The sequence below is a fragment of the Asparagus officinalis genome, chromosome 2, assembly GCF_001876935.1.
Source record: "Asparagus officinalis chromosome 2, Aspof.V1, whole genome shotgun sequence".
Taxonomy (NCBI): Eukaryota; Viridiplantae; Streptophyta; class Magnoliopsida; order Asparagales; family Asparagaceae; genus Asparagus; species Asparagus officinalis.
Window position 1 is genome coordinate 3,242,485 of NC_033795.1, and position 23,038 is coordinate 3,265,522.

Genomic DNA, 23,038 nt, shown 5'->3' on the forward strand with positions numbered 1-23,038 from the left:
TTGCATATCGAGCCCCTGATTACTTGCAGATGTCATCTCATCTCAACAAACAACATGTGTATGTGATTACGAGTAGCGCGATTGCCATCGGACACTGCAGAAACCATTTATTTCAGTCATCTCTGTTATTTTTCCACAACTAAATCTAATCACAATTATCCATTATTCAATGGACAGAGGAAGAAGACAATGCTAGTTGTTGTTATATCTCGAACAAATACAATTGTCTAAAAACTAATAGCTAACACTTAACTGGACTAGTCAATTTCTCAATTGCTTTTTGACTATTAAGCTGCCTGAAAAATAAATAAAATACTTGTTGAATAAAAAAAAAAATTTACTGACCCATTTTTCATGTTGCCCAGTATGCGTGCAGGAAGACTCTGGCCGATAGCCGCCCGAGAGTCCGCGGCCGATTCGCCAGGAACGGAGAGCCAGAAGCAGAAACAGAACAAGAGCTAGGCCGAGGCGCGGAGACCAGCTACGGGAGCTACACCAACAATCGTGGCAACCGAGAGACCAGCTACGAGAGCTACACCTGCAACCGTCACGGCAACAAGAAGCTTCCGTAAGCTACAACAACTTCGGCGGCGGCGGGAATGCGGAACCGGTGGTCTGAAAATTCCGGCAACGACGCTCGCCACCACCGACGAGGAGGAGGAGTTCAGCTACAGCGGCGAGGACCTCTGGGCTAGCTTTGATGGGGTCTTCTCCATGAACCTTCTCTCCTGAAGAAAGTTTAATCATAGGAGCTGTATTAATTCTCTAATCTAATAGCATAATTGTCGCTAGTTCATTAGCGTCCCCTTAATAAAGCTCTATTAAGTGACTGTTATTTTCACTTCTACAGTTTGCATATTCTCGACGGTAAAACTGCAAAAAACCCATAATTGTAATTTACAGGAATCGACAGCGGATTTCTTATGTTACATGTTAAAACCTGTCATATGAATAAATTTTTTTTTTTAACTGAACTGAAAATTCATGAAACCAATCACAGCCTGTCTTCTTCATATCAGCCTCGTGCTTTTTAACTTTAACTGGTAAAAGAAATAAGAGGGACTTTTCACTTTACAGTCCATATCAACCTCGTGTTTTACTAGGTGAAAAAAAAAGTCATTTATTTATTGCAACATTCTTGGCGAGTCCCTCGTGAGCAAAGATTCATCCCCCCCCCCCCCCCCCCTCCCCCCAAATACTTGGGAGACGGTATCTGCCGCCTAGAAGCCTGTTTCCGTCGTCGTGAGAAAGTTTCTGTAAATAATTTCCTTGCTGCTGCCTTTAGTAGAAATATTTGGGAAGAGCACTCAATTGGAAAAAGGCTCATGTGAAGATATCAGCTTGCGGTTTGGGTCAAAAAAAAAAAAAAAAAAGAGGGATGGTAACATTTTGTCACATGATGCTGGTTTAATCTTCATTACGGTAGATGGTGACAGCTGGCAGTTTCTTAGGTGGTCAAGGATTCACTTAACCATAGGATTACTATAATGATGTAAAACACTACAGCAGTAATGCATCCCCCCTTGTTCCATAAGAGGAAAGGGGTATAGGAATCTTTTAGGTGTAAAAAAAAAAAAAAAAATAGAGAGCTATTGGCTCCATTGCAGCTAGAAACAAAGAAGCAACCTCTCAATCATAATCATCTATTGTGAAAATTTTTTGAAAAGTAAATATAATTCATGTACGATACGATAAACTTAATGTAATAATAAAATTTAGCCTATAGCTGTTGTTAAGATAGTGGACTTTTTCACTATCAAAAAAATTGAAAAGCAAATATAATCCGTGTACGATATGATAAACTTAATGTAATAATAAAATTTAGCCATAGTTGTTGTTAAGATAGTGGACTTTTCACTATCAAAGAGCGGCGGTAGATAGGATCCATATCCCCTTAAAAGCTTAAATTTTTTTTTATGAACAAATTGTGGGATGACAAATAGATTTGTTCGTTTAACAAATGATTAGATCCCCTAATGCTCTTTTTAGTATACTAGGTAATAGTAAAAGTAAACCGAAAATGTGCCTTTATCTATCTACTGGCTAGTATTTTTGCCTCTTTGGGCAAAGGCTATACACAGAAAGTGATGGGTTATTTTCTATCCGTAACATGACCTTTGAGCATCTTCTTAGTTGAAAATGATGGGGAAAAAAGTAACAGAGGAGATCTAGCCATGCTCCAGAATCACAGATGCTAAAAAGAAACCATTGCATTCTACGAGGTTTCACCGCATCTACGCTAGAATTCAATATATAAATTTTCCAGATACGTATGTCTATGTACGTATCCATATATGTATAGTTAACCTACACGCTAATACTACCAACGAAAATTTAAAGTTTCAAGGTAAAAATTCATGTCAATAGATACGATCTACTAGACATAAAACTGCAATAAAAAAACATTCAAATATTTACATATGATCACCTATGGATCAAAATGACGATAACCTACCTCCAGTAGTATCTGCATGCTGATGATCTGAATGTTAATTTGCCTAGCTCAACTGTAGATCTAACCCCCGCAATGCTACTGCATATTCACGCGAGCACGCACATATACATATAAACCCTATAGCTGACAGTTTAAATGAATTAAAAGTCAAATTATGTAAAGCATATATTTCTATAAGCAAACAGTACTTCGAAGCAAATATCACTGTTGATAATAGTGTATTGTAGTGGGTTTTAGTCCCACATTGCTTGGGAGAACAAACCTCACACTCCTCTACTTGTATAAATATATGTGCACACTCAATATTCAATTCAAGGGAAATTTACCCAAGATTCTCTCTCTCTCTTACTTTAACATGGTATCAGAGCTAGGGCTATTTCCCTTTCAATAAAATTTTTAACGCTTTTGCGTTCTTTTGCCAAATCTTGGCCTTATTGCTTTGCAGCCGTTTAATGTTTTATTTTTTTTATTTTTATTTTTAATTATTTGGCGTTCATCTGCCAGATATTTTGGCCTTGTCGTTTTGCGGCCTCTTAACGCGTTTCGCGTTCTCGTTTAACCTTCGGGTTCTATTTTAAACCTTCGGGTTTCATTCTAACCTTCGGGTTCTATTTTAAACCTTCGGGTTTCATTCTAACCTTCGGGTTCTATTTTAACGGCATTGTCGTTTCAAGACCGTCTCTCGGTCTCAAATTAACGGCATCGTCGTTTCAAGCCGTCTCTCGGCCTCAAACGAACGACATTAGTAACAGCATCTCGACATCTTAACGTCTCAAGATTGCTGTTATGGCTCCTTCAGAGAAGATTCCCAAACCACCTTTGCCCCTCAATGATCAAAGTGACTGGGCAGGGTGGTCCACCATTGTCACCAATGCCTTGCGTGGCGCTGGTTTGCTTGATCATCTCACCAGTACGGGACCAGTTCCACCGTCCATCAGCACTGTTGCTTCATCCAGTACTATTGCCTCTGGCAGTGGTGATGTCGATCTTCAGACTGCTCGTGCTCTCTATGTCAAGGAGAGTTCAGAGTGGCAATTGCAGGAATTTCGTGTTATGGATTATCTCACTCGCTGTGTTGGCTCTGGTCTCACTGTCGAGATTGGCTCGCTTCCCTCTGCTCAGGCCATGTGGACTCGTCTCACTGAGCGTTTCACTGAGTGCTCGGGTGCACGGGAGGCATATCTTCTGCAACGCATTTCTCTACAACGCAAAGGTAGTTCATCTCTGCAGTCCCATTTTGGACAAATGCAAGCTTTTTGGACAGAGTTACGCTCCATGCTTCCTGGACGTAATTCCACATATGAAGACTGGCTAGCCTGGTACGAACGGCATGAGGTGCATCAATTGTTTCAGTCCCTTCCTGAATATTCAACTATGGCTGATCAACTACTTCACCAGCCTCAATTTCCGACTTTGGCCTCAGTTATGGGAGCTCTCACTGCTTATGAGACCCGGCAGCAGACAGCACGACTCAATTTGTCAACAGACACTCCTACCTCTTCACTCGAGACTGTTTTGTCTGTACCTGTCACTGCTCCTGTTATGAATTATACTTCTCCACAGGCTCCCTCTCCACAGGCTCGATCTAAGCTCTCTTGCAAATATTGTAAGAAGGAAGGACACCGCATTGAGACATGCTTCAAGCTTCATCCTGAGTTACGTTCCTCAGGTACTGGACGTGGTCGGCGACCCCCTCAGTCTCAACCCTCTCGTACACCAGGATTGTTGGCCAATGCTATACCTTCTACTACTTCAGACTCTACTATTCAAGCTATTGAAAGTCTTCGCCGTCAACTTGATGCTTTTCAACATATCACCTCTACATCCGCCGCACAACTCTCTGGTATGCATTTTGCTGGTTCTTCAGCTAATCCTTCAGTCTCTGGTATGAATGATCTCTGGATTTTTGACTCTGGTTGTTCCTTTCATATGACTTGTAATGCCTCACTTTTATCCTCTGTCTTTACTTCATCCTCTCTTCCTCCTATCTACACAGCTGCTGGACAACCATTGTCCATTACTCAGTATGGCTCTATTACCCCACAAAATGATCCATCTGGTCGTCTAACACTTGGTCCCGTCTATGTGGCTCCACAATTGTGCTTGAATTTAATTTCTATTAGCTCTTTATGCATGGCGGGCCTGTTTGTCTCATTTTCTTCTGATACTTGTATTGTGCAGGATCCACAGACGGGCAAGACGGTTGGGGCGGGTCGTAGGAGGCACAAACTGTATTTTCTGGAATATCTTCACCTTCCAGAGTCCATACGTCCACGTTCTCTTGTTGCTTCTCTTTGTTCGTCAAAACCCTCTACCTCGCTTCCTGCCAATTTATGGCATAGACGACTTGGTCATGTGTGTAATAAAAGGCTGGAGAGTCTTATTCAGTCTGGAGTACTTGGTCCTGTATCATCTAGTTCTAGTATTGAGTCATGTGCTGGTTGCAAATTGGCTAAATTCACTGCTTTACCATTTAAAATGAGTACATCTGTATCCACTTCCTTATTTGATTTAGTACATTCTGATATTTGGGGGCCAGCTCCTTTGCCTTCTTCATCTGGCTACTTATATTATGTTAGTTTTATCGACGATTTCTCTCGTTTTACATGGGTTTACCTACTTAAGAATCGCTCTGACGTACTTACTGCTTATCAAGCCTTCACTGCTATGATTTTCACTCAATGGCAATCTCGTATTAAAGTTTTTCGTTCTGATTGTGCCAAAGAGTACCTATCCTCTGCCATGCGCTCTATCATGTCCTCTCATGGGACTATCTTTCAACAGTCATGTCCCTACACTCATGAGCAAAATGGTGTTGCTGAACGCAAACATCGTCATATCCTCGATACTGCCCGATCAATGCTCATTTCTTACTCTGTTCCTCGTCGTTTCTGGGCTGAGGCTATTCTCACCGCGACTCATGCCATTAATATCACTCCATCTAGCTCTCTTTCCGGTGCTACTCCTTATAGTCGTGTTTATACTCATCCTCCCCGTTATGATCTAGTTCGCGTTTTTGGTTGTCGATGTTTTGTTTTTCTGCCATCTCACGAACGTGATAAATTGTCTCCCAGAGCAGTTTCTTGTGTTTATTTAGGAATTAGTTCAGAACATCGAGGTTATCGTTGTTATGATCCCGCAACTCGTCGAGTTCATATATCTCGTCATGTTCAGTTCGAAGAGGATTCTCCATATTATTCTACTTCTGATGACTTTAATTTCCTCCACTCTACCGATCATGCTTCCCCGTCCACTGCATCACCCACTTCTTCACCTCAATTTTCCTTTCGAGATCTCCCTGACATCTCTCCCTCTCCTTCTGTTGACTCTTCCTCACCTGAGTCTTCTCTTACACCATCTAATCCATATCCTGTGGACACAACTCTCACTCCAGAAAATACTGTTGATCTTCATGCACCTGCGCCAGCATCTCCCCCGCCTGAGGTTCCTCTTGCTCTTCGTCGAGGCAAACGCCCACATGTCATGCCTGCCCGGTATGCTTCTGTTACTTCTTATTCACCTATCTTTCATAACTTTCTTGCTGCCATTCATACTATTGTTGAGCCAAAGTCCTTCCAAGAGGCAGTTCAAATTCCAGAGTGGCGACAAGCTATGGCTGAGGAATTTCAAGCATTTCAGCAAACTCATACCTGGGATATTGTTCCCTGTCCTCCTGGGATCTCTCTTGTTGGCAGTAAATGGGTTTATAAGGTCAAGTTTCGTCCTGATGGCACCATTGAACGTCGAAAAGCTCGTTTAGTGGCTAGAGGTTTTACTCAGCAACAAGGTATTGATTATGAGGAGACCTTTGCTCCTGTTGCTCAGATGCCCACTGTGCGTACTCTCCTTGCGGTCGCTGCTGCTCATCGTTGGCCCTTATACCAGATGGATGTCAAAAATGCTTTTCTTCATGGCTCTTTATCAGAGACCGTATATATGCAACCGCCTCCAGGGTCAAATATTCCTCCGGGACATGTATGTCTCCTTCGTCGTGCTGTTTATGGTCTCAAACAGGCACCCCGCGCTTGGTTTGAGTGTTTTCGCGATGTTGTGCTCAAAGCGGGCTTTATAGAAAGTCATCAAGATGCTTCTCTGTTTGTTCGCACTACATCGCGTGGCAGGGTTTTATTACTCATCTATGTAGATGATATGATCATTACAGGTGATGATATGACAGGTATACAATACGCAAAATCTCAGTTGCAACAACAGTTCCACATGAAGGATCTTGGATCTCTTCGGTATTTCCTTGGTCTAGAAATTTCTCAAGGCCCGCGGGGTGTATTACTGTCTCAACAGAAGTATCTCTCAGATATTCTAAATCAAGCTGAGTTAACTGATAATACAACTGTCGATACTCCACTCCAGCAGAATGTCAAACTTTGCTCTACTGACGGTGAGCCTCTATCTGATCCTACCCGATATCGACATCTTGTTGGTCAGTTGGTCTATTTGTGCATCTCTCGACCAGATATCTCTCATGCTGTTGGTATTGTCAGTCAATTTGTTAGTGCCCCACGTTCTGTACACTATGCTGTCTTATTACGGATTCTTCGGTACCTCCGGGGTACTAGCACTCGCTCACTTTTGTTTCCTGCTACATCTAAGTTAGAGCTTTGTGCATATTCTGATGCTGATTGGGCTGGTGATCCAACTACCAGAAAGTCTACCACAGGTTATTGTATATTTCTTGGTGATTCCCTTATTTCCTGGCGAAGTAAGAAACAAGATGTTATTGCTCTTTCCAGTACTGAGGCAGAGTATCGTGCAATGTCCACAACAGCTAAAGAGATTATTCATCTTCGTCGCCTTCTCAGTGATTTCGGTATTTCTGTTACGACTCCTACTCCTCTCTACTGTGATAATAAGAGTGCCATCCAGATTGCTAATAATCCAGTATTTCATGAAAGGACCAAACATATTGAGATCGACGCTCATTTTGTCCGTCACCAAGTTATCAAGGACAAGACAATTCTACTTCCTCATGTTTCATCCGCTGACGAGCTTGCAGATTTCTTCACAAAGGCATTACCTGTTCATCGGTTCCAGTTTCTTGTACGCAAACTCACTTTGTTTGATCCAACATGAGTTTGAAGGGGGCTGTTGATAATAGTGTATTGTAGTGGGTTTTAGTCCCACATTGCTTGGGAGAACAAACCTCACACTCCTCTACTTGTATAAATATATGTGCACACTCAATATTCAATTCAAGGGAAATTTACCCAAGATTCTCTCTCTCTCTTACTTTAACAATCACCAAGTACTCATCCATATCACTAACCAAAAAAAAAAGATCACTCTAAAAACAGTAAGCAAAAACCATAATAGTCTAGGTGGTAAAGGATCTATCACCACAAACGCAAAGTAACCTTTCGTGAGAGTACTAAGCTACTAAAGAAAATAAACATAGAAAGGAGGACAAAATTTGTTTAATTTGATAGGTCATTAGCACATACTACACACCTAAACCATAAAACTAAGATCGTAATGGCAAAAGGAGTTACAAGACATAATAATAATAAATGCTTATGCATGGTGCTAGTCAATTTTTATAGATGGAGATTCATCACTAATGTCATACAAAAGACCCACATGCAATGAACAATGTGAAGAGCATTGCATTGAGGTGTATAAACAAAACTTCACCCAAGTAGCCACCATGTGTTAAAGCCCACCCTAGTGTTAAAGAAGCAAAAGTGAAAGTGAAATTTTCACATGGGATGCACTTTATCTGTCTTTGGTAGCAGTTACATACATGGAGGGAATTGATACACACGAGAGACTGTAATATTATGTGTAAAAGTACTAATTTGATGAAGTTGAACATTTTTCAACATTATCGATAACATGATCACATACATGAATTTAGATACGAGACAATTACATAATAATCCAACTTATGTAATAAAACTATGAACAAATTCACTTCAAAGATAAGGATCTCATCTTCGTAACAAAAAGATTTTTATTTGTTACATACATTACGCTGAAAGTAAAGTTAAAGTCTAACATTAACTTAAAGAAAGCTAATATTATACTAAGAAACATTTGATGATCAGTAAAAATGATTGATCAAAAAGAAATATAATGCAATACGAGAAACTAACATGATTCATCGCCCACTAGTGAATAAAAATATCCTGAGCTAAACATAAAGATGAAATACTAGCCTGAACTTTACAATAGTTGCTACCTCCATTTTCCAGACGAGGGTTCAAACCCCCTGGACATTCTGTAAGAATAAAGCAGTTCATATTTGGTGCTGATTCTAATTGCAACTCAATAATATTCTTAATTACACTTAGTATTAGCTAAATATTATTTACTCTGTGCTGCAAAATAAAGACAAAATTTGGTACGACAGGCTCAGCATTAGATTGAGGAATAAAATCAAACAAAAATCTCACACAACTAAAGAGGCAATTTCCAAGCTCCCCACTGTGGGTTTTTAAAGAAAGCTCTCCATTGTCCACTACTGCTCTCAATATCTATGTGTTATGTCGACAAATAAAGGCCATAAGCTCTTTCCACATGCAACCCAATCCCCTTTGTCTTCAAGTACACTAGTTTTTAAAAAGAAGTAAGCAATGGTATGTCCCTTCTCTTATAGCTCTCAGAAGAACAAAGGCCACCTATTATATGTTGAAGACTACAGCAATATCTCCATACTAAATGGAATCTCTCGCTTTATACAAAGGCTAAGGGAGCGATAGAGGCTACCCCCTACAGAGAAGAGCGAGGCTATGTTGATTCCTTCTCTCATCGTAATGGAGGGTACCCTCTCCACTAACATAGCCTACCCTTTAAGATAACATAAACAAAATTTTCTATCATGAAATGTTTTGAGTATACTTCTAAGTGATCTGTTCGGTGCTGTGCCCCAAACTGTCCTAGCCGTAACCTCCGTGCGATGCACGGGTCACGAGGCTTCGACTAGGCTCAAACACTAATGAAGATAGTGTGAGTTGTCACAGACATTCTCTTGATCTTTTAGTAGTTTATGAGACTAAGGTGAAAGGTAATCATAGGACATAATGATGAGAAGAAGCGAGATTATTCAAATGGTTAAGCCCACATTGTTACTACTTTCTCTTGGTGGCTACCTATAACTGAGGGGAGGCTCCAAGTGGAGCACAGAATCATATGACGTGTTAAGATTCAGTGAATAACTTATGAAAAGTCAGGGAACCTAAACTTTGAGTTGGGGGTTATATCAGTTGGGAGTAATGAGTGAGACACATGCAGCAGAGAAAAGCATTTCCTTGGATGCTTATATTGACTAGAGGTACGCAAAATGATACTTAAAACCCACTAATCCCTTGAACTAAAGTGTGATTAATTTAGTGCTAATCAGGAACAAAAGCTTGTCTCCGTGCGTTTATGGGATCTTTCTCTTTTGAGTATGATTGGACTTAAATTATAACCATGATTAGAAAGATACAGGTTTTGACTAAGGAATTCAACCGAATGGTAGGTCAATAAAGCGAGATGGATTCCAAATTTCGTTTGATCATAGGTTTAAATGAAAAGTATGGCCGAAAAAAGATCAGACTCGAGTCTAAAAAGAATCGTGCGTAAATATACAAGAATTTCAAAAAGAACTTGATGCAGTCTTGAGCTAGGTCAAGGGATTCTAAGGAAATGATCAAAGATAGAATACAATGTTCCACAATGTCTACTGGATTAATTAATTACTACAACAAGACCAAGCGCAGGTGTGTTCTGTCGGGAAAAACACAATAACAAAATTATAAATTAATTAAACTGAGCAGGAAAGAGCTCTAATAATCAAGTTTAACACTAGCAGGAAAACAGAAATGTTAGTATTGTGAACGTGAAAGCAGACATATGTTTCTGCTTCCGCAAAAAGTATTGGCATGCACGGGAAATGTTGTATGGAAAACCTTATACGGCAAACTAATTAGCATGCTGATGCAAACTCTTTGTATTTATATTTTTTAAATGCAGTTGAACCAGAAACTTTAAAACACAAACAACCTCCAACATAGGGTATATCAGGAACTAAAATGACATAAATGTACGTAGTTTAGCTTACGACAGGGATATAGGAAGGGTTCAACTCCAAATCCTTCTGGACTCAGCGAAGTTTATCTCTAGAGTGAATTCAAATATCAGAAGAACTACCTACAAATGAGAATTCCAATGTAATTGTCAGAACAATTTAAGGAGGACATTGTGAAATCTGGAAAGTCTAGGATTTTTTGGCTAGTAGCAGATCATAATGATCGATCGACTAAAGGAGGTCATGCAGACACATCTATCAAAATGGTGTAACCTTACACGAGACGAACTGGTGAAATGCAGGAAACTGAGTGAAATTTGCATTGCACAATAGCAGTTGGAACAGATCTCATCACAATCTTCAACAAGGATGCAAATTCTATAAAGTCAAGAGTAACAACAGAGTTTTCTTTCTCCTGTTGGGTTCAGGACATTTCTCTTCCACTATTAGTACTACTCTCATAATGAGGATAAACACACATACGGAATTGTTGTTTCTCATTCGTCTATAATAAAGGTCTTTTACTGTATTGGTCCCCAGTATCATGATTGTTTTGATACAGGTCCCCTAAAAGATGTTTCTTTTGCAACAGGCATACAATTTCCATATGCTCAGAGTAACAACAGAGTTTTGTTTCTCCTGTTAAGGTTCAGGACATTTCTCTTCCACTGTTACTACTCTCATAACAAGGACGATCAAACATGCAGAAATTTTTCTCATTTGTATAATGATAAAAGGCTTTCCTGATATTGATCCCCTATATCATGTTTAATTTTAAATACATCCCCACAAGATGCCAAGCCCATGCTGATATAGGTGTCCGCAACTGGGAGGCTGATGTATGAACCAGACATCAGGAGAAGGCATACAATAGCCACAAAATCTGCAATATATGAAACCGCATTTTTGAAAACTTTTATAAAGACTGCATTCTGCATAGACAATCATTTAGCCACTTTTTTTGGTTTACATAAAGCGTACTAACAAGTCTCTAGGCAATTGTACAAAAACTGTACACAGATTATAATAAATTCAAGCATTTGTCAGCAAACAAGTTCTACTAATCAGATGAACTTCATACATGCAAGGGATCAAATAGATCAACGAATTGCAACATACAAAAAACTAATATATGCTTGAATATGCTAGGGTCCACATGACAATTTTCTACAACCTCTGCAGAGACAAAAGGAGACACCAGTAAAATTTACTCAAAATTATGGTATTAGCAGAGGCAAGAAAATAATGCATGAAAGAAAGTAGATTTAGCCACAAAACATATGATGCCCAGATGATGGTGTCCAGATATCAAAATTATTTGCCATTGGTTTGTTTGACATACCACTCTAGCTGTGAATCTCTTCAAATGTATCTCCATATCTGATGGCATCTATACAAAAGATTAAAAGTAGGCTTCCTGTAGGCTTCTTCAATTGTCTTCGCCACAAACATCCATGTGTTGACAAGCTTTTTTTTTATGTCAGGGACATTGCAATTTTGAGCAATGTAAATACCACAGCCGGTTCCCAGTAGAAAAGAGAAACTACTCCGTATTATCCCCATACTCAGTTACCCTGGAAAAATAACATACTCTCAGATGTGGAGGAGTTTACAAACTGTTTCGACAAGTCTTTCACCAAATGCACTGCACCAATTAAAAGAACTAGGGATCATATTGAAACATTTGGATTCTTCCTAGAGAAATTTTTGCAACACATTAACACACAACAGAAATGCACATCCCATCTACATGGAAGGGATACAGCTTCAAAGAAAATGTATGCAGCAAGAGGCATGCCATACTTTTCAATCAAAATTAGATGGTCAAGACAACTATATGACCCATGCAATACAAGCCTAGGAGCTTACTGCCAATCTTCCAAATACATAACGTAAGATCATTTGGAAAATGCAGTAAGTTGAAAGTATATCAGAGCCTGTGTCAGAAAGAAAATTCACTAACATGATATGGATGAGCTAACTTAACTTTAGCATTTAATGATAAGATCATGATCTGCTCAGCACAGCTGGCCGGATCGTTCCTAACCTTTTATACTTCAATTTTCTTTTTAAATAAATCCGAAAAAGATAAAAAATGAACCCCGGGTTCCCAACAATGACTGACTGGAAAAAATAAACAGTCGTTAAGCATATATTAGTGCAGAATGTAATGAATAACTGAATTCACATCTGTTGTTCATTGAAAGAGATAACCTATTACTATTATTCAAGAAGAGCCATACTTTTGCTTCTACCCTGTGTGTCAAGATTTCAAAAAATTCAACATATGCCCTTAACAATTTATTTTACACTGACACTAATTAGAAGGACAAACTAGGAAAGATCAAATAGCATCCTGACGACCATCCACTACTTGATAATAAATCCCCGCAATCCCCACATTTTCTAATAGTAAGATACTTTATCACTTTTGGCAGTTATTTTTCAAATTTATATTCATATTAGTTTCGATTATTAAGGTGTTAAAAATATTTTTTATGGGCAAGTTTACTGTGCACCGGAGAACTAGTAACAATCTACAAAAACAAAGCTAACGATGCGAGATTCCTTCTATGTAAGCACAAAAGCATATCATCACTTATATCAGGAAAAAAAAACCGACCACTAGAAAACCCATTTACATTCTTACTAGCTCATGTTGACTCCTGGCTCTGCATCCATCTCTCATCAGCGCGCTCACAACAAGACTAAATTAACAATCCGTGAAGTAAAAAATTTCACCTTTCCTCCGGCCACAAACGAATTGTTATGCCCAAGCATCCTCAAAGAGAAGAAATGCTTCTCTTGGCTACAATTTTTCCCTCGGCTAACAAAAATGTGTTACATCAGCGCATCAATAAGGTAAATTGAAGATGCTATAGGCTACAACATGAAATTATACGATGACTGAGCATTGGAATTGCTTAGTGACAATAATTTGAGGATGAATTGGGCCTCAAATTCGCCGTTTTCGTAGAGCATGTTATCAGATCAAAATGAACTAGCAGCAAAGAAAAAAATCGCACTTGAAAATTTTCCACATCAACACACCACCAAAAAATTAATCCCTAACCTCCATTTCAGCATTACACGCCGATCCCTCTTGAATGTCGATTCTTTTGGCGGGAAATGACCGGACGAAGACAATCCCTACGCCGATGGGTTTTCTAGGGTTTTCACCGGTCGGCAATCGCAAAGAAATATAATTTAGTTTAATAAAAAGAAAGGACAAATTTTCAAAACCCTCATAATTGCAAACATATTTCTCAAAAATAACCCCTTTCACTAGTCGGTTTTGGCGAAAAAAATTCTCAAACTTCAAGTGATTTGAAGTCCGGTAAAGTTTAGCAATCATTTAACTAAGCTGTTAAATTTCACCCTATGAAGTTTCACAGTTTAATAAACTTCACGGGATTTGAAGTCACGTGAAGTTTATTAAAGTGACCAAAATCCCACGCGATTCTACTTTTAAAATTATGCTACTAGCCCCTCGACTTCTCAACAAATTTACACAAAAACAGATATGTACGTGCTTACTGCTAACTAGAGGGTACACTAATATGAGCCCACCAATCTCATCCTTCAAAATCTCATCCTTCAAAATATTCTACTTCCTGCTAACTAGAGGGTACACTAGCACGTGCCTCGGTCTCAGTCCTCTTCACATGTGTGAGGAACTCCACGTAACCCACCTCCGTGCTGAACTCCAACCCGCGCACATCTCGACCGCTTTCTACAAGGAGGAAAATAAATTCAAACAAACTTCATGGGACTTCAAGTCCCGTGAAGTTTGTTTGAACTACGAAACTCACGGGATTTGAAGTCCTCTGAAGTTTAGCAGCTTGGTTAAATATATGTTAAACTTTACGGGACTTTAAGTCCCGTGAAGTTTCGTAAGTTTTTTCTTCAAAACTGACTCAGTTTCAGCCGAAACTAAATCGGTTTTGAAGAATAATTTGAAACTAGGCCGTTTTTAGAATTATTTTTACAAATAGGACGGTTTTAAAAATTTGTCCTAAAAAGAAATTGAGATTTTTCCTACTCGACTGAAGCTTAGTGTTTGTCCGGCGGTTCGGTCGGTTTCTCGCCGGTTCGAATTTGGTCCAATCGAATTGGTTCGCGCTTCCAATAAAAATGCGGGCTATTTTATGCATATTTACCTATTACTATACTACTAGTGGGAAGGGGCACGTGCGATGCCAAAATTAAGTGGGTGCTGTATTTCATATATCTAGAAATTTCTAACAAAGACTATAGTTATAAAATTAAGTTTTTACTTGCAACCTTTCTAATAAGGGCTGTTTGTTTCGCAAAAAAATTTGGGAAATCAAAGAATAGGAAACTTATTTCATATAATAATTGTTTTGAGGTTGTTTGGTTGGCTTAAAAAAGAAAAAAACTATAGAATAGGAGATGAGATGAGATGAGTTGTCACCTTATTATTGGATGATGTGAGTGATTTTTTAAAAAAACTTGTTTTGAGGTTATTTGGTTGGTTAAAAAAATAAGAAAATGAATTGGAGGTATATTATTGGATAATATTTTGAGATTGTTTGTGTTTGGTTCATTTTAAAAATAAGAAAAGAGATGAGACGAGATGAGTTGGAGGTATATTATTGGATAATGTGACACATACTTAAGGAAATTAATTTTTTTTTTTGAGGAAATGGATGGAAAGGAAGGTTTAATGAGATGAGATGAGTTGTCACAATATTATTGGATGATGTGTGTGATTTTAAAAAATGAGATAAGATGAGATGTGATAAGTTGGATGATGTGACACATTTTTTGTGTTTGGTTTATTTTTAAAGGTAAGAAATGATATGAAATGAGATGAGTTTGGAGGATAAAAATATTATTTTATTGGATGTTGTGGGTGAGTTTTAGGGATGGAAATGGATAAAAATTGTTGTGGGTGAGTTTTAGGGATGGAAATGGATAAAAATATTATTTTATTGGTTTCCTTGTACCGATTTCATTTTCTTGGTTTTTAGGAAACCATATTTTATTGGTTTCCTTGTACCGATTTCATTTTCTTGGTTTTTAGGAAACCAACCAAACGGCCCCTAAAGGTCAATATGAATTGAGGTAATAGTTAATATTCTTAAGGTTATTTCAATTCTAGTCCGCGTTTGAAATATTTTAAAGTTTTGAAATTATTATATTTTATAATTAATTCAAGTTAAGATAACTTGTATGTAACCCCCTCATCTGTACCTATTGTTGTACTTAACCCCCTAAACTATTTTTTAGCACTTAGTACTTTCCCCTTAAGAATTGAGATGAGATAACTGATGATAAATGAGCTGGTTGAAAACATAGCTGAGGGAGTTATGTGCAATTTACCTTTAATTTATCATATCTATGCATTTTTATCTTTTTCTATGTTTTTTAACATCATGCTTTTTTAAATTCAAATCGCATCGTATCCTCATACATAACTCAATGAAGTATCGACACGTGGATTTACTTACTCTCAAAGTAAATTTCATGACTATCTCAGTCAATAAGATAGTGATACATGTACTGCCTGATTTGCACAGGTAATCGGTATAAATAAGCCCGCCTAACTTAGGTGAAAGCACCTCATACCTTAACCTCTGTTTGGTACCGTCAACCTTTGCTGATGAACACTCTTATCTAAAACCACCTTTTTATCTTTGATAACTTAATTAAGAGTTTTTTTAAAATTTTTATACCTCGAAAGTTACAAATATTTAAACTTTCATACAGCAAAAAATATATATCAAAGTTGAAAGAAGTATAAACTTTGTCATAACAAAGTGCTAATAAAAACTATAGGGATTTATTACAGTTTTGAGGGACTAATATGGAATTATTAAATATTTTGGTTATGGAAGGTGGAAAAAAACGATCGACTATTAAAGTGAAATAAGGTATAAGTGTCGAAGTGCAAGTAACTTTTTTTTTAAGATAAGATTTTAGAGTGAAGACATAATTGAGATTTGGTTTGATCGTTGAGGGACTAAGGAGCAATTTTTAAGATACGAGGGACTAATATGAAAATATTATCTATTTAAGTGACTAATAAGGAATTATTATAGATGTGAGGGGCTAATATCTACATATCTATCTTGGAAAATGCTAGAGGCACACCTCCAACCACACTCCTCTCTTGCTACAGTGCACTGAGGCCTAAAAAATTCTCATGTGGTCCCAGTGCACTGTAACGAGAGGAGTGTGGTTGGGGGTGTGACTGTAGCGCCTCCCATCTATCTTCATGTTGCAGCTAAACACGTGAAGTTGACGCGTGTAATCACATGCAAATGACATATTGCCTTTGGAAACAAAATTAAACTTTAAATCTTCTACTCATCAAGCAAGGGTAAGACTGTCATTTCAGTCCTATGTAGGGTATGGCAGCTCTTACACTCTTTTCATATAGAGAGTGAAATATGATATGATCTTTGGTTTAAACTTAAAATATCTGATCAGGTTAAAATAAAATTATGCTTTGGTATTATTCATAACTAAACTTATAGGAATGGTTAAATCAGAAATTTATTTTTTTAAAAGATATTAGCCTTTTGTTAACAAATTTTGGTGTTCTTTCGATGCAAGTTAGACTTCTAAAACTCAATAATGCCCCTCAAAATCTACAATTATTCCGAACCCATAGATGAGTAATCTTAGAAAGATTTCAAAAAAAAAAAAAAAACTCACATTTCAAATACAACGTTCGTATATTCTATACTTAATTTGAAATGCACTCCCGGTTATTTCAAAATCCTCATATTCCAACCTTGTATCATATCACGCACACATGTTTGTGTACCATAAGAAATAAAAGTTCTTCAAACTTACGTTTTATTTAACCCGCAGATGAACAAGCTTAGAAAATATATATAAATTATAAAAACCCTCCTCTCCGCTATTTCCAAAATCCTCATATGTCAAGTTTGTATTGTAGTGGAACACAAGAGTGTTAAATATGGGATTTTCCAAACATCCATTTTTTTTTAAAAAATTTAGACTCCCATTTTTGAAAAAAAAAAAATAGAATAGAAAGATTGGGAGTGACAAGAAAAGCGGTTCGGATCGGTCCGATTCGGGCAAAGTGACAGGATTATCGGGTCCAATTACCATCCCCGGTCCAACAGTTGTCCCTTCACTAATCCCATTTTCGTTCAGTCGTCGTTTCGCTCGGATTCATCTTCTTCATCCAAGGCTCTCGATTTTGGCGGAGGTCAGTTCCCTAAAACCCTAATCTCTCACCGTCTCTCTCAATTTAGAGATATTTCTGCAGTCAGTTTTGAACTGATCACTAGCGATGATGTTTGTACGCTCGATTGTATCTATTTCTTCCATCAAATTCCTACTTTGAGAAGTGAATTATTGGGATTTGTTGAAGATTCAGTAGTTGGGTAGTGAGTGAAAAAAGCTCATAGATCTACCGATGTAAAGGAACCGCCTTGGCTAGCAAGAGCAGCGTTAGTTCCCTTTGTTTTTTTTATGATTATTTTAATTTCATTTTCACGGGAGATGCTGTAAATTGGGAGCAAATTCTTTTATAGCATGATCTTGCATCATGTGAACGTCCTGCATGCAGATATATATTGCGGTGGTGGAATTGTTTCAGTGTCTTTTTTGCCCCACTTTTAATGGGGAAAAAAAAGCTAGCCCTTGTATTGAGAGATCTCAATTTGATATCCTTTTCGAAGAAATTGTTTCAAATCTTGAAATATGTCTCGCAACTTGTTAGAATAAGCTATCGTAAAACAATAGAGAGCAAAAATGATGTAAAGGGCTAGCTGTCAGGTACGATGTATACCGTAGGGCGCACGGATAAAGATCAATAAAATCAAGAAAATTCATCTTCCAACTCGAAGCTGAAGCAAAGAGGCAACTGCATCATCACAAAAGACTGGAGAAAGAGATGGAATTCAAGAAGACTGCCCAGTGGGATGTGGAGCGGACCGATGCTTTTCGCATATTTAACAGGGTCGTGATAGAACGCTTGTGTTCATGGGACGAAGTGAAAAATGTACTCGTTATATATCTGACAAGATTTGCATTTCTTGTCAAACTTCTTACAACGTCTTACCATGGTTGGTTAATATTATGTAAGACACATTTTGCTTCCTGATTAATGTGATCTGTACACCCTCTGAGAGCATCATATATCTGTGCGTATATGTTATGTTCTTTTCGTAAATTCAGTTAAAATGCGTAGCCCGAGGATGGGAGGAGTGGTTCATCAAATCGGGCTCGCTAGTCTATAGGGTCGGAATATCACATCCCAACTATGATGGATAGTAGGTATTTGATTAGGGTATATTCCTTATATTACTTCTAAAAAATAGAGGTTATTAATGGAAGGGTTCGATATGTCCCATAGACTCAAGTCAATTGTTACCTTTGGGATGAAGTGAAGGGGTCTCAAATTAATTGGTTGGTTATGTTCTTGTGTGAACTTGCAAATATTAACAACATCCAGATTTTAGATCGTGAAAGTTCATGGCATTTGATGTGGAATTTAGTGTCCAGTGTTAGAAATTTATTGTTCTTGATAGATTTTTCTTCAAAAATATAGAAAACTTTTAATTAGAATTTTGTAGAAGCGTCGGGTTCCTAATGAAAAGTAATAGCTTCTGCTGTGAAGAAGTCTTTCCTATCAGAAGAGTCTTTGGATTTTCCCATATGTATAAAATTTTCCTATCGTGAGGGTATTTCAGTCTTTTTTTTTGAGTGAGTATTTGCAACAAAACTTCATTGTTGGATATTTCTGACAACGAGATTGCTTTTCTATCAAAAAGAATATGATAATGGATTCCAGTTCACTGACATTCTCGATTTGGATGTTTATTTGGACTCTGGTTCAGTAAATAGGGGTCAAATTTGTATTCTTACTTGGTTTAGTGTCAAGGTCAAACTTGGAAGTAGTCAGTTTGGTAAATTGAAGAAAATTTGGAGGTCAATTTTAATTTCCCCCAACTTAACACATGGATTAAATTTGTAATTCTGTTTGACTATCAATTTGTTTTATTTGGTTTAGCACTTTAGTTTACATCGCCCACTTGTGATTTTATTCATGTTAATCACATGAATGTCAAATATGGAACTTGTTAATATGTTGAACTTCTTTATAATTTATTTAATCACCTCTTATAAGAACTCATTGATTTTGCTGATGTTATTGGCATTTATTTTGGTAATTTTACCTATTTATGCGTGTTCAAGAGTATTTAGAATTCTTTATGATTCTTAGGCCGTCTTTCCGAATTTGGGCATTTCAGTGATTTTTGATACCATTACCAGTTCACAGTGAACTAGAAATTTATGGACATTTTCCTGATATGCCCTAAATGATACGTTTTCTTGAATTATATCCAATGGATCTTGTTGATAAATCTCCTTCCTTATCAATCATTAAGCATTTGAAGATTGTTTGGAAGATTTTGTCCAACTTAAGCCTTATCTTATCCTAGTCTTTATGTGCTTCGAAGTTATTGGTCCAAAGTTATGGTGAGGGTCGAGGATTATAGTTTATATTAATTCTAACATGGCCCCGCAAATTAAGTGCCTTGTTTATGGGCTGAAAATCTGGACTAACGCAACGGTAACAAATTTTTAAAATTCGCATTAAATTTTGTGGCTAGCAAGATTCAAACATGGGTTGCTGTGATACCGTCTCAAATTAAGTCCCTTTAAACATTACACTAAAACTCCGAAGTTATGGTGATGATCGATGATTATAGTTTTATATTAATGCTAACAGTCTGTATCTACGCTATCATATTTGTTGTATGTGTATTCTGCTACTTGACCATGGAATTATGATTGTCCTTTCTAATGCTACTTGCTTTATGGTGAAGGTTGTGGATCTCTTTTAACCTGGCATTCCAACATCCGTGCATGCAAGACCATCAACTTACCGATTCAAGACCATCATCTCAGATGCTTCTGATTCGGCTGGGTGTACTACTTAAATCAATGTTATGGTATACCAACTCATTCTGCTTATTTATTATTTTCTGTCTTTATAGGCTGGGGTGCTTATTTTTCTGGCTTTTAAGCTAGCTTTTTTTTTCCATATCTACCTATTTGGTAACATCCCAAATAAGCTAGCTTTTAAGTCCCATCTAAAACAGTTAGGCTTCCGTACTTATGAAAAACTAGCTTATAAACTCACCTATAAGCTAGATTTGGCCAAGTCAATGACTTTTCTACTCATGCATTGTTGATAAATTTTTTATCGTAAAAGTCAAAAGGCCACGAAAAGCTAACATACCTTTAAAGCTTATACATATAAGCTGCCCCCCGTCCACCCCCACCCCACCACATCCCCACCCAAAAAGAAAAAAAACCCTCAATTCTGTTGAATAGTTTAATAGTGTATTTTTATAATGATTTTTTATCTTCCTCAATTTCATATGTACTCAAGTCGATAATTGTGATGATCAAGACTCAGCATGTCTTTCTTTTTCTCACAGATGGTTCAAGTTCTTCACTAGTTTAAAAGGGTAACTGAGTGCGTCATAATGGAAAAAGTATGCAATGGTCCAGAGCTAGACATTCCAGCTGTATATGAGGTGATTGGAGAACCTGCTATCGTAATTAACGGGGTACCAGATGTTACACCAGGTAGCACAGCGTGCATTATGGACACCACAACGGCTCTAGAATCGGATGATGATCCTTGTTTTGGTGATTGGTTAGAAGGAAGGAAGGTCCAAAAGGTATTTGGCGATCAGTATTATTTCGGGAAAGTGGAGAGGTATGACAGTGATATGAAATGGTACCGAGTGGTTTATGAAGACGGTGATTTTGAAGATTTGGAGTGGCATGAGCTGGAAGAATTATTGTTGCCACTTGACATATCTGTTCCCATAACAACCTTTGCTTCTGAGAAAGTTTTTCCCAATTCACAGATTAAAATGGGTAGAAAAAGAAAGACTTATCTAAATGGCTCAGGACGAGAGGGGAAGACATCAGAACTACTTCAAATAACCCACGTGGGTGAAGCAAGAGATGAAACCTTAATGGGAACAGATTTCAGTGGAAGGGCTCTTCAAGGATCTTTGGGAATGCAAAATGGGTTAAAAATGGAAAATCAAGAAACTTACGTCCTGACACATGAGTATACGACTACATCAGACACATGCAATGGACAGGAATTATACTCCGTACCTGTATCTGAGGGGGAACTTTCTGTTTTAATTAACCATGTGCCTGCAGCTCCAGGGTACTCAACAACCATTCATGAAACTGGAGAAAATTCAAGAGCAGTGGATTCTCCATATTTTGGCAAGTGTCTTGAAGGAAGGAAGGTCCAAAAGTTTTTTGGAGATCGATATTATTCGGGAAATGTTGAGAAGTATGACGAGGAAACAAAATGGTATAGAGTGGTTTATGAAGATGGTGATTTTGAAGATCTCGAGTGGCATGAACTAGAGGAAGTGTTGTTGCCACTTGATGTTTCCACTCCACTGACAAACACTGCTTCACATAGGTACAAGTCAAAGAAATCTGCCCCTAAATTACAGGTTAAAAAGGCGAGAGGGAGAAAGAATCATGCAATTAGTTTAACAAGAAAGGGGAAGACCTCTCAGCTACTTCAAATAACCAAGGTAGGGAAACTGAGAGATGAGAAGCTAATGGAAGAGAATTTCAGTGGAACGACTTCTCATGGAACTTTGCAAGTGCAAAATGGATTACAAACAGAAAATCAAGGAACATGTGATGGGCAACCATCACCCTATGCACCAGTTTTTGATGTTGTGGGAGAACCTGCTGTTGTGATAAATGGTGTGCCTGTTGCTACTCCAGGGTTCACAACAACTACTCAGGATAATGTGGATAATCTAGAACTAGCAGGTGGTCCATCTTATGGTGAGTGGCTTGAAGGAAGACAAGTGCAAAAGTTATTGGGAGATCAACATTATTCAGGAAAGGTCGAGAGGTATAACAAGGGAACAAAAAGGTATAGAATTGTTTATGAAGATGGTGGGTTTGAAGATTTGCAATGGCATGAGCTGGAGGGCATGCTTGTGCCATTTGATGTTTCCGTTCCAATACCAACACTGGCTTCTAATTTGTGCAAGTCTGGAAACCTTGTCTTTGAACAACAGGTTAAACTGACTGAAGCTAGAAAGGATCATACATATAGTTTTCAAAACATGGAGAAGGCAGTGAAGCCAGTGGAGGCAAATTCCAGAGATAGGGCCCATCAGGGGAATGCACAAATGCAGAAAGGATCCACAATAGAAAGTATTGAAGCTAATTCCCAAATGCGTAGAAATGAGGTATCTGTTCTCAAGTCAGAAGAAGGTTCCATCACATCAAAAGACAATTAAAATCAAGAAAGCATGGACAAGACAATGAATATGTTTCAACCTCCAGAGACCGCCATCATGAATGTTGATGGATTAATAGTGTTGCAGATGCACATAAGAAGCAACTGGCCAAGAAAGCTCAAGGTGGCTAAGAGATTTTTCAGAAAAAAAGTTGTAAGATTGCTAACGCTGAAAAGCAGAGGGAAAACTCTTTAGCTGAACATATTGCTTTTCATCTTAGAAAACTCTTGCTTCTCAGCATAA

The 23,038-nt window shown here is 37.9% G+C and overlaps 3 protein-coding genes across 8 annotated transcripts in view; 2 read left to right on the forward strand and 1 right to left on the reverse strand.

Annotated features, from left to right (window-relative positions):
- The window catches only part of LOC109829666 (two-component response regulator-like APRR5), a 2,376-nt gene extending 1,531 nt beyond the window's left edge, over positions 1–845 (forward strand). The window contains exons 5-6 of the mRNA XM_020396714.1: positions 366–569; positions 607–845. Of these exons, the coding sequence (XP_020252303.1) occupies positions 366–569; positions 607–732 (330 nt within the window). The 3' untranslated portion in view covers positions 733–845. The remainder of the gene's footprint in view (positions 1–365; positions 570–606) is intronic.
- On the reverse strand, positions 604–13,710 carry LOC109829936. 6 transcript variants are annotated; one of them, XR_002244159.1, is made up of 5 exons: positions 13,552–13,710; positions 11,821–12,052; positions 10,512–11,361; positions 2,456–2,578; positions 604–728 (listed from the first exon to the last, which is right to left on the reverse strand). XR_002244159.1 is itself a non-coding variant. In XM_020397037.1 (3 exons), the coding sequence occupies exon 2, from the start codon at positions 12,039–12,041 to the stop codon at positions 11,841–11,843; it is 201 nt and encodes a 66-aa protein (XP_020252626.1). In that variant the 5' UTR covers positions 12,042–12,052; positions 13,552–13,710; the 3' UTR covers positions 11,368–11,654; positions 11,821–11,840. The 6 variants fall into 6 exon arrangements, 2 of the variants coding, with proteins under 2 accessions (XP_020252626.1, XP_020252625.1); XR_002244158.1 differs by lacking the exon at positions 10,512–11,361 and adding an exon at positions 13,129–13,305; XR_002244160.1 differs by lacking the exon at positions 10,512–11,361 and having other exon boundaries at positions 2,456–2,572.
- Positions 17,584–22,830, forward strand: LOC109829939. The gene is made up of 3 exons (XM_020397040.1): positions 17,584–17,685; positions 20,315–20,440; positions 20,933–22,830. The coding sequence occupies exon 3, from the start codon at positions 20,981–20,983 to the stop codon at positions 22,793–22,795; it is 1,815 nt and encodes a 604-aa protein (XP_020252629.1). The 5' UTR covers positions 17,584–17,685; positions 20,315–20,440; positions 20,933–20,980; the 3' UTR covers positions 22,796–22,830.

Excerpts from the sequence above, each read along its gene's own strand:
- LOC109829939 (XM_020397040.1), top strand. The coding sequence starts at position 20,981 with ATGGAAAAAGTATGCAATGGTCCAGAGCTAGACATTCCAGCTGTATAT.
- LOC109829936 (XM_020397037.1), bottom strand. The coding sequence starts at position 12,041 with ATGGGGATAATACGGAGTAGTTTCTCTTTTCTACTGGGAACCGGCTGT.